Source organism: Physeter macrocephalus, chromosome 5 (genome assembly GCF_002837175.3).
Source record: "Physeter macrocephalus isolate SW-GA chromosome 5, ASM283717v5, whole genome shotgun sequence".
In the NCBI taxonomy this organism is placed as follows: domain Eukaryota; kingdom Metazoa; phylum Chordata; class Mammalia; order Artiodactyla; family Physeteridae; genus Physeter; species Physeter macrocephalus.
The window spans coordinates 80,864,600-80,877,102 of NC_041218.1; the positions used below are offsets into that span (position 1 = coordinate 80,864,600).

The 12,503-nt window shown below is 34.8% G+C and overlaps 1 protein-coding gene across 3 annotated transcripts in view; it reads left to right on the forward strand.

Moving 5' to 3' along the window:
* Nucleotides 1–12,503, forward strand: part of SEMA3D (semaphorin 3D) — a 217,114-nt gene that overhangs the window by 124,069 nt on the left and 80,542 nt on the right. For all 3 annotated transcript variants that reach the window (XM_024131021.2, XM_024131035.3, XM_024131030.3), the window contains 2 exons: nucleotides 3,317–3,379; nucleotides 11,990–12,109. In XM_024131021.2, coding sequence (XP_023986789.1) covers nucleotides 3,317–3,379; nucleotides 11,990–12,109 — 183 coding nt within the window. The remainder of the gene's footprint in view (nucleotides 1–3,316; nucleotides 3,380–11,989; nucleotides 12,110–12,503) is intronic.

Below are 12,503 nucleotides of genomic sequence, written 5' to 3' on the forward strand. Positions count from 1 at the left end.
GTAGGGACTTCATTTCCCACTCAGTGCTCCTTAGGGCTCCCTGAGCATAGTGGCTCCATCCTCTTTGCTCTCTTCTTACAGTGTTTATATCTCCTATGGAAGTGCACTTACCCTATCTGTTTACAGAACTGTCTTCCTGACTCACATCTTAGCACCTCAGTGCCACACCTTGCCAGGTATACAGAAGCCCTTTCATAATTATGTGTCTAATGAACAAATGGTTAATGAACAGTAACTACTCTGTGCTAACCTTGGAACTTCCATTTAGGTTTCAAAAATGATAAAGAAGATTGCTTCCACATTTTGTCAATCTTTAAATAACTCCCTCCGTTTTGAAGCTCCTATACATACATTCAAAATTAATTTTAGAAACGTCATTCAGCTCATAATTTATTTCAACTCAATCACCCAATACACTGGTTAAAGGTAAAAGAATAGAACCCAGTGATGTTCTTTTTCCTTTTTAAGTCACACTTCATGTGAAAGAGTCCTTATTTCCTTTTCTTTCTTTTTTTGTATAGTACTAATACCAATAAAATATTCAGGTCTGAACAAATCTACAAATATTTATTCTAAATTTATTTCTGAAATGGGACTAAATCTGACCATTGTATAAAACAGAAAAGAACAAGATCTGACATATTGAAAGGATTCAAAGAAATATTAATCTAGACTAGAGACCAAATAAAATGAACTAGTGATTAAACCAGTTGACACATCATGGACATGGTTTCTGTGTACCATTTATTTTCATTCCAATGATACAAAGTTATCCTTCGCAAAATCACTGTAATATTCAAGAATCAGCAAGTATAGAGTTGCAGTTTTGCAAGATGAAAGAATTCTTGAGATTGGTTGCACAAAGTGAATATACTTAGCAATACTGTAATGGCTAAGATGGTACATTTTATGTAATGGATATTTTACCACAATTAAAAATAATAAAAAAAAGAATCAGCAAGAAAAAAGTGAGAGGATACCTTGAGTTCATAAGTTCAAATATGAAGCAAATTTTTCATAAATTCAGGATGTTATTTTTAAAGGGGCAAAAAAGAACACTCAATTCAGTATTTTTGCTACCTGTGATTAAAAACAAAAACAAACAATAAAAAACAATGTGAAGAAACTGTCAAATTTTCTGACAGCTACAGTGTTTTATTTTTGCTATTCATATATTCATTTATTTAGGACTTCATGATTCCAGGTCGATGACCTACTAATGTCAGTTGGCCTGTGCATGGCCCATTTTGATTTATTTACTAACTTACATTACTTAGTTGTTTTTAATTATGTAGTAAACACTTGAAAATGCACCATCCAGAACAAAAGCTAAAATCTGTTAAATAACCTGTTTATTACCACCAGTATAATCTTTTTATCAGTCTTGGGTAACCATCTTCCTGAGTCCTGTTTTCATCACTCTGTTGCTTTTCTTTTTACATATTTATTGTATCTACATATATACCTAAAAAGTATCTTTTATCTTAGTTGTTTTAAACATTATTCTACAGAGATCATGCTGTTTGTCATTTTGGGGAATATACTTTTTTCGCCTAATAATGAATTGCTAAGGTCCATTCATATTGCTCTTTTTTTTTTTCCCCCCCCCGGTCCGCGGGCCTCTCACTGTTGTGGCCTCTCCCGTTGCGGAGCACAGGCTCCGGACGTGCAGGCTCAGCGGCCATGGCTCACGGGCCCAGCCGCTCCGCGGCATGTGGGATCTTCCCAGACCGGGGCACGAACCCGTGTCCCCTGCATCGGCAGGTGGATTCTCAACCACTGCGCCACCAGGGAAGCCCCCATATTGCTCTTCATTGCTGTAGTCCATTCATGTTTTATTGCTGGCTACTATTCAAAATTATGTGAAAGTATAATTGCAGTGATTTAAACCATTCTTTATAAATAGCATCTTTAGGTCTTCATTGTGAACCACATCCAGGTTAGCTGGTCACCTGAGCCTGCTGTTGGCGCTCAAGGAGCCTATCTATGTGTACACCCTTTGATTGTAATTTGTAGTTGTTAAAATGTGATCTAAATGTACAACCTTACTTCATTTAAAAATCTCAGTAATTTAATCGTATTTGTCTGTTCAGAGACTGTAAGTGCTAGTCTATGTTTTTCTTTATTCAGAGACATAAAACCCTAAAATTTCACTATGAGGATAATATCATATAAACATTAGTGACTTCTAAATCATTTGTTCATTCCAGGTTTAACAAGGCTCTTTCAGTGTATTCCCTCAGGATATTTTCCTTTTTCCCCACCTATTAAAATATTTTCTGCTAACATTGGTGAGAAACATAATAAAGGTTTGTCAGGAACTCTTGGAACATATAAGCTACTCAGAGCTTGACTTTCTTGTTTCTTCTTGTCTATAGCTTAACAAAGAGCATTTCTTTCTGTAAGCTAATGGAGTAATGCAACTGTTTGGGACCTTATTTTGAAAAACTTCCTGGAAGAATTTCTAAATTTTGTTAAAAAACAAAACAAACTATTTGTGATAAGTTCAAGACTGATAAAGCCTGATTAAAAGTGACCAATCAAGGAGCCTTCTGCCTTTGTCCTTATGCATTTGCCCAAATGATATTTATTATGTAGTGTTTGAGACCCCCCAGTTCAAGGGGCAGACTTTGGGTCATATTTTGGCTCTGTTGCGAACCAGCTTCCTGGCCCTTGACTTGTTTAATGACTGTGTGAAGAAATTTTCTGACCTGAAAAAGGGGAGATTAAGTACAGCTATCTCATAGGGTCATTGTGAGATTGAAATAAGATAATGCTTATTGTCTTACTTAATGTTTAACTTAACTTAATGTTTAAATGACAGGTGCATCTCAGCTCTATCAGTGTTAAATATTGTCAACAAGTCCACACTGGTCTTTGACTTGGAGTGATAACTTATGTTTGTGACAAAGAGCTGTTTCTCACACCTCATTGCACGTGTTTATAATGCACTACCACTCTGAGAAAACACAGAAAAACAGGGTAAAAAGAATCTCTTCCCTAAGCAAATGCTAACCTGAAATTCCGTTGACGTCACAATAAGAAGTTATGGCCTACTCAACATGATTCATCTATTATTAAATACATTTAAAAAGAAATTAGAAGATTAACAAGTGGATGATTCTGCCCAGTGTTTTCTTATAATCTTTTTAGGGTGGCTTTGGAAAATATTTAAATCTCAAAATTCCTACATCCTATCTAACAGCATGCTTTTGTCTTGATAGCCACTCTTTAATTTCACACACTCACTTTCCTAATTAGAATTGTGTGGTGTTTTAGATATTCAGATTCTAACACACCTTGAAATGTTTTACAGATTTATTGGCCTGCTGCAAAGGAACGGGTGGAATTGTGTAAATTAGCTGGGAAAGATGCCAATGTAAGTATGAGACTTTAAAAAACATCTTTGTTAAACTGGTGCTGATATGATAGCAAATATTTATATTGGATTTTATTGAATTAATGGCAGTAGTATATTATTATAAAGACTACACTAATATTCTGTGTAAAGATTAATATGGTATAAAATGTTTCTACCTTGCCAAAAGGAATGACATTATTCTCAGAAATTTAGAAATACTACCCTTTCTAAAGTGTTAATTCTGACTGTATTTTCTTCACAAAAAAATCTCAGAAATACATTTAAAATATTTAAAAATAAACCATCAGAAAATACTGTATTTCTAGGGTTGTGTGTTTTTCATCTAATGCATGTATTTTGTGAATGTACACAAAATCATCAGTGGTTTTAGCATTACAAACACACACTTGACATTTTATTTAATTTGGGGTAAAATTAAACTTACAACATCTACAAGAATTCTTGCAAAAGTAGACATTATAGAGCTATTAAGAAAGATCGGTTGAAAATGAATAATACAACATTCTGGAATAAGAACTAGAAATAATTTAATCCAAAATTTATGTAAGTGTAACGACAGGAAATAACTTGTAAAGGATAAATAGTGGGGTCCTAGTATAAACTTCTAGTTTAAGCTCCCTTAAGGACCAGAGAAACCCCTTTGACAGGTATAACTGCCCTCATCATCTTTGGGATGTCTTGTCTGGATTGCTTTTGCACTGTCCAAGCTGTTTTACATGCTTCCCCAAATTGTGTTGCCTTTTTTATCTCCAGCAATGCTGTGGCTCTAACTGCCTCTTCTCATCTGAATGTCCTGATTCAGGCCAGATGTTCTGTGTTCTGCCCTGACTTCTTGCCCTGTAATGATAGGGAGAATTGCTCTTCTTTGGAAAAAAGAAATCACTTCCTGAATGTAACTCAAGATGAAAAAGTTCTAACTTTGGGCAAAAGCGTGGACATCATGAGGCTTCCTTTGCAGTATCCTGGAATGTTTCCTCTAACCACTATAACCCAGGAGTATTAAAGAGCAGTGCCCTCATATTTAATAACAGCGAATAGTATGTGTTGTATGAAAGCATAATTAGATTTAACAATTCTCACTTTATTATTGTGATAAAGGTAAAGCAACGTGAAGTATGTTGCATAATGAATTTAAGGGAAAGCGTAGAAGACTTTAGTCACTCATTTGTTCATTGATTTATCCAACAAATGTTTATTAAGAGCTTAAATATGTGCATTAATAGTGTATGAAAGCTCTCATGGATCTTTTAATCTAATGAGGGATACAGATATTACACAAATGATTACTTATATGTAGCCACTGTACAGTTGGCCACAGGTTCTACATCTATAAATTCAACCAACCGTGCATCAAAAATATTCCAAAAAAAAAAATTCCAGAAAGTTCAAAAAGCAAACTTGAATTTATTGCTTACTGGCAACTATTTATATAGTGTTTACATTGTATTTACAGTTGTTTACATAGCATTTACATTGTATTAAGTATTATAAATAATCTAGAGATAAAGTTTATGGGAGGCTGTGTGTTTGCCATTTTATATAAGGGACTTGAGCATCCTCAGATTTTGATATATGTCAAGGTCCTGGAACCAATCCGCCGAGGATACTGAAGGACGACTGTCCTGCAAAACAAAATAATCAAAACAAAGTAAAAGAAAGAAAGTTTGGTTATGCCTCATTCTGTATTCAGTTAGTGTGAAATGTGACTTTGGGGGCACATTTATGTTAGCAGAAATATATCAGAGAGTGTGTGCTTCAAATGCAACAGGAAAAAGTTTTTACATTTATTTTGCTAGAAATGAAAGAGTGTAAACTAATGTAGACTATATTCTTCCTTTCATGTCTCTAATCTCTCCACCCTGTTCAATGTCAGATGCCCTGTGAGCAGGTGCCCCAGTTTGCAAAAGCAACAGTACTTTTTTGAACTCATGGGAAAGAAAGATGCTTTGGTTGTGATTTTTCAAATTTACTTGGTTGCATAACAGTAGAAGCATGTCATAAACAGTGTGAACACTTTTGTGTTTCATCAGTATTGAGTGTATGATAAGGAGGCAAGTAGGAAAAGGGTGTTTTAAATTTACTCCAATAGAGTGGTGTCAATTTTCCCATGGAATAGGTAAGGGATAAGCACTCAAGGTCAATCAGTGAAGTTTTAATTGTGACAGTGTTCTCATTTCAGTATGTTCACTAATTCCAGTTGTAGAGTAACTCAGTTGCCCCTCTTATCAAGCTAAAACAAAGGGTGATAAACCTTCTTGAAGGTGGTATCCTAGAGAGTACATAAGACCCAGTATATGGAACCTATTCTTCCAATTCAATTGTATTTGAGAGCTTGTAGTCACCTCTAACTTTAAGTACACTTTAAAGTACACTGTGTACTTTAAGTACACTGTAAACCTAGGATTAGAGATTTAGGGAGCTTCTCTCTTTTTACCGAAGTCTATAAAGTTTGCTGTTGAATTATGTAGATATAATGCAGGTCATTGTTTCCTTCTTTTCAATTTGCCCCTTAAAAATAGTACTGTATTTTAGAGTTACTAAGAATAGCTAACACTTTTATAGCACTTACCATGTTCCAGGAACTGCTTTCAAAGCTTTATACCTATAATCTCGTTGAATCCTTACAACAATACAGTATGTTAGATTTTATTTTTATTCCTCATTTTCCAGATGAGAAGACTGAGGCCAGAACAATTAAATGACTTGCCCAATATGACATACCTAGTAAATATTGAAGCCAGGAATTGAATCCAGAAGGCTTGCCCCACGACCTATGCTCTTATAATACACTGTAATCTACACATCAAGGTCTGAGTTCTGTGTGTAAGGTCTACAAACTGTATCCCTCAAATCATTTCTCTCTTCACGATAACCATAATGCAGATCCTCATTTTACAGCATTACATAGATTTTGGCCAACAGAAAACTGAGGCAAGTGTGTGTTTTTATTAACATCTTTTATTGCCTTTGGCATTACCCTCTCTCCTCCCTTCTCTCTAGTAATTTTTACCTACTTCCCAAGAGTGTGGTTAGAATTAACAAGTGTTTGGAAAGACTGTCCCTTTACACAAAGGTACTATATAACTGAAAAATAGTGAATTATTTACCATAATGAAAGTTAGCTAATTGGCGTGGGGAGGGAGTGGAAGGAGAGGAAACAAAAGAGAGCTATTCCACTTTCTTGAGCACAGTCCCCAGTTTATTAATCCAAGGAAGGGAAGAGGTGACAGGAAGCTATTTGGTTGCATTTTGTGTCTGCTTCGAATATTATTCAAAAGAAAGTCACTAAAGAAATGTCTGGTCCTGCTATAAAAGAGTGGGGTAAACTGCTCAGTCCAGGCAAAAGAATGCATGGGGTGTGGGCAGCGTGAGCCGTCGGCTTAACTGTAGGGGCGCACAACCTTGTCAATGGAGACATTACGTAGGGTTAAAGGGTCTTCCATCTCTAAAGTTTTCTGATTACATTTTTTTTTAAGAACCTCTAAAGTAAAACAAAGTGTTCATTGTAGAAAGTTTGCAAATTATATAGGATTCATCTGTAAATAGTTCTTCCCCCATGAACATTACCCAGAGATAGCTGGTGACATTTTGATGTTTATTCTTCTATCTTATCTATTTACTATTTTTCAGAATGAAATCATTGTATACATAGTCCCTTAAAACATTTTTTTTTTCACTTCGCAGACTGCCATGAGCATTTTCCCATGTCATTAAATTCCTTTTTTATAACACTACTTTTAATAGCTGCACTGCATTCCTTTATATATTATTTCATCAATCCCCTATTGTTAGAGTTTTGGTAGATATCCAGTGTTAACTATTGTGAATGATGCTGCACATGAAAAGCCTTATATATAAATATTGTGAACATCTTAGGTTATTGAGTACAATTACTGGTCAAAGGATATAAAATCTTTTATATACATTGTAAAATGGCCCTCCAGAAAGTTTATGCTTCTTATGCTTTATCCAGAAGTGCATGCTCTTAAGAGGGTATATTTCCCCATACCCTTGCTAATGTTGGATACAACGTATAGTTAACGTTTAATATTAATACATTAATGAATGAAATAAATATATTTAATTTTTGCCAACAAAAAGAAAATTATTTTTGTTGCTTTAGCTTGACATTCTTTCATTACTATAAATGCTAAATATTTTATATAGTTGTAAAATTAGGATTTATATTCGTATATTATTACTTTCTGATCCACTCATGTAAAAAATATTCTTTCCTAGTTATCCTACTTGATATATAGATTTTTATAGGCATATCTCTCAATTTTTTTCCTTTAAAATGTTTTTCTTTGCCCTTCTACCACGACTGGTTTTGCTCTGTAGAAATCCTCCCCCGTGAGATGTTTCATTTTTAAGATAGAAATGGGATATTTGGATTTTCATATACTTATGTTGAAGCATTGACAACTTATTAAAATATTTTCAACATTGTAAGACCTAAACAGTTATCTTTGCAGACTGAACTCTATCAGAAGTCTGCTAGACAAACGTAAGATGCAGCACAATGATAGGCATGTGGCGAATGATCACAAAATCTTTGAGGATCACAATATTCTGCAAAATATGCTAAACACAAAAACAGACCACATTCTTAATCATAAGTGTCTTTTCATATATAACCTAAATAAATTAAAATTAGTGATTATAAGTCAGTTATCAGCAATACATATAAAGCTGTATTGGATTTAACTGGACTATATGTAAGGTTAGAGAATTACAAGTAGTTCTGTTTTGCTAATATTTTTCTTGGTATTAGGGGGAAACACAAATTCTAAGTGTTGATATATAAACTAATATTTACTTGTCTTTTCTCTAAGTATTAATTGTTTCATATTTGTTTTATTTATTTAATTGTACATCTCTTTAGATATATGTAAGGATGTGTACGAGAGGTAAAAACTGAAACAAATCATCTTACTTGAGAGAATTAGAAAGTTGATACTTGTTTTTAGTTCTGTCTCTCTCTCTCTTTCTTCCAGTGGAGAGTTGGGGAGGTGGGAAGGAGAGTAGCTAGGAAACATGGGGAAGGAAGGAGAAATTCAGTTCTTTTCCCAGGTTGAGTACGTTACTGGCTGAATTGAATTGTTTGGTGTCATGCCCCAACCCTTGCTATTGTGGGCAATAGCTGATAAATTAGCCAGCTTTCCGGGAAAGTTAAAATAGCTGCTTTTCGAATTTATCTTTCTTTATGCCTCACAGAATTACACCACCATTAATAGCCATGCCGGTCACTAAGTGAATTAAACCAAGTTAATTATTGCTCGTGCTGTTGAAGCAAATCTTGGAACCTGTATAAATTAAAAGAGAAATCATTGTAAAGGCTTTTGCTTTGCTTCCAGTGTTTGGCTGAAATGTCCACCCCAGGCAAAATTTAAAATGAGACCTTCTCTTTTAGAATCTTGGTCCCCGGTTTCTTCCCCTCAGTGCCCTGTCATTGCCTCCAGGCTTCCCAGAGAACTGCCCTCCATCAACTTCACCACAGAAAACTTTGAGCAGAACTGACTTTTTTTTGTAAACTGTGTCAGATAACTCAGGATACGTGGTGCTATTCCATGGCAGCCCAATCTGAGAGAAGAGAGGAATTTCAGAGATAAATCCTTGGTGACCTCTCACCAAAGTAAAAACTAGCATAATAGGTTACTTTCCAGGGCTGGCTACATTTTACTAAAGTAACTCCCAGGAAAGTTAAAGGATGGGAAATGTTTTAGGTGTGATTCAGAGCTTTTTCTTTATCATCACTCAAATTATATCTCCTATGTGTGTAAAACTCCACTCTGGGCCTTATTTGCCTTTTTAAACAGTGCTGTGTCTCTCACGGTCCCTAGTCTTTCTGACTTTATAATTTATAATCTGGAAAGGCAGTTTTATTTCTTTGTACAAATATTAATTTCAGAATCTTGTGAAATTACTGTGTTACTCGGCTTGCGCTACCATAACAAAATACCATAAACTAGGCGGCTTCAACAACAGATATTTATTTCTCACAGTTCTGGAGGCTGGGAAATCCAAGGTCAAAGTGCAGGCCGACTTGGTCTCTGGTGAAAATTCTCTTCTTGGCTTGCATGTGGCTATCTTCCTGTGATATCTGCACACAGGGCAGAGAGAGTGAGAGCAAGTGCCCTGGTCTCTTCTTAGAAAGGCACTAATCCTATCATAAGGATCTCACTCTCCAAACCTCTTCTAAAGCTAATTACCTCCTAAAGGCCTCACCTCCTAATACCATCACCCTGGGAGGTTTAGGGTTTCAACCCATGAATTTTGGGAGGACACAGATATTCACTCCATAACAATTACCCTCTAAATTCTATGATTCTTTGGTAACACTGAGCTTTTGAAAAAATGGTGAAATCACTGGCAGTGAGTGAATCCCACCTTACTCCAGGCATATAACTCTACTCTTGCCCTCCCTGTGTACTGTTCCATGTGTAGATTTCACCCTGCATACATCTCTTCATGGGGAAAAGACCAATAAATAAAAGTCCCTTCAGTGAGGATGAGTGAGCAAAATGAAAGCTAGAGAATATTAAAATCTCTTACCCTAGCAGTGAAGCCATCATTGCAATTTATCTGCTGATTGCATATATTTTTCCTCTTTTTTTGCCTTGGCTTATCTCATATTACTGTGTCATTTGTTCAAAACCATTAGTAGGGCATATTTACTCTCTGAATTAGGTTTTCATTTGCGATTGTCTAGCATGATGTAAAAGAACATGAAGCTAGTTCTCTATGGTGCCTTTGTGTCAATAGAAAATAAATTCTCTTCAACAAACACCTTGATGGAAGGGTGGAAAACACATAATATGATTTTGTTAAGCAAGATTATCTGATGGAAAATTGTCATGAATTTAAAATTTTCCTTTCTTAGGAGGGTACATACAATAATTATATGAGAACATATACTAAACATGAAAATATTCAAGGTAACAAAGATGTCTGCAGTGTGATTTGCACTTCCTCAGATATTACTTTTATTTTTTTCACAGCATACAACCTGTGTAACCATATACAGTGGCCCTTTTGCTGTTAGAAAGTGCCGACTCTTCCTACCTGATAAAGAAACATCCTTCCCTTGTGTGGTTAACTGAGGGATTGGAACTGTCCTTTCATGTAGTCTTAAGCAACTGCTTTGTTTATAAGGCAGCAGAGAGCAGAAAACTCAATAAGTTAGTTCTTTATAACATTTTTCTGTAGTAGAATGTGCAGATTTTATTCACTGGGATCTACAAATTCTACATAAGATTGCCAGGCTAGCTGGACAGAGGAAGAGCTAGGTACTAGGAACTCTGTACCACAGATACGGAGACATAACTATTCATTCTAAAATCAGAACAGCCACTGGGATATTGATTATTTTGTATACATCAAAATCAGGTTAAGTGATAAACAATCATTAAATGTTATATTCTTTAATTTAATCCACATAACAATCATAATCCTATCAGCTAAGTTGTTGTCTGCCTTTTAAAAATTTTACTTAATTTTAAAAATCATCCTACCAGTTAGGTCATTGTCTTTTTTATTTTTATTTTTTAATATTCTCCTCGTAACGACCCTAACAACAACAGTGACCTGAAAGGTGAAGGACCTATGGCCACTCAGGCAGAGAGAAAATGGACTTTTTCTCTGAATCTCAGTCGTTTCATAGATTTCCAACCTCCTTAGTAAACACTTGCCCACCTCCTGGGTAGAGTTGATCTAGAATAAAAGTAGACTACTGCCCAGTGTTTTCTCAGGAGTCTTTGGGTCCAGGAATCATGAAGCCACGGTTAGTAAATTGTTGCCAATAATTTTGTAAAGATAGGGATGACTTACAGGAGATGAATTGAAAATAATATATAATAACAAGAATGACTCCTCTGAAAAATTGAGTCACTATTTACAAGTAATTGGGGGATAGAAAATAATTAAGTTATAAAGATATACATTGGAAAGAAACATTTTTAGGCCTAAACATTTGTAAAAGAGGCAGAAATATGTCTCTTAAAATTTTGACTTGGTGTAAAAAAAATATTTATGGAGAAAACAGAAGAGATTCTTGAAATAAGCAGGAATTCAGCTAAGTCTTAAAGGCTCTGTAACATTGAAAATAAATGGAAATAAAGTGGTAGGCAATTCTGGAAAATAAGAACGGGATAATATATAGGAAGACACATCTGTGTTGAGTGTTTTGTTTAGTGTAGCTGAGACAGTTGAAGTTGCGCACAGTAGGTTCTATATGGGATAGACAATGTGGGAACATCAGAGCACGATGGGTTTGGTTCTGTAGGAAATCCTTGAAATAAAGTATGGATACCTCATTCACATTATGTTCATTCTCTAGGCCCCATTGAGTCCCACTATAGAGATGTGCATTATGGCACTGTGATTAGTTCAAAACCTTAAACATTCAAAAAGCTTCAGTCACTCATTAAAGCCATAGTTTCTAATTTGTTTTGCCTCCTTTGCTAAGTCAGGTGTTAAACATTTCTCATAAGTCTTTTTAGTTCTTATTTTTGATAATTAATCTACTTGGGAAACAGGTGGTATGAATGATAATCTTTCAAATACCTGAATTGTATGCTAATGCTTTTATTTTTTTATGCCCAATAGACAGAATGTGCAAATTTCATCCGGGTACTTCAACCCTATAACAAAACTCATGTTTATGTGTGTGGAACTGGAGCATTTCATCCAATATGTGGATATATTGATCTTGGAATCTACAAGGAGGTAATATAATGAAATAGCACAAAAACAATTTATCATAATAACTTGTTACTTAATGCCTATGACATAAAATAGTTAGACTTGAATATAAAGATTGAATCGTATTCTGTACGAACTGAATAAGAACTTACATTCCAAACCACTTTATGGATTGCAATTTTGATTGTACACCTTATCCACCTAATAAAAATTTCTTCTATTAAAAGTTTTTTTAGTGATATTATTAAAATAAATGGTATATGATGTTGAAAGTGCTTGTTTTCTAGGCTCTATGTACAGCTTTATTTTCTCTTGAGTTTCCTTTATAACTAAATCTATTTAGTATGTTGCTGTTTGTAAAAATTTATTTCCCATAAGACCTTGCAACGGAATGATATCTTATAAATAATTTAATTTT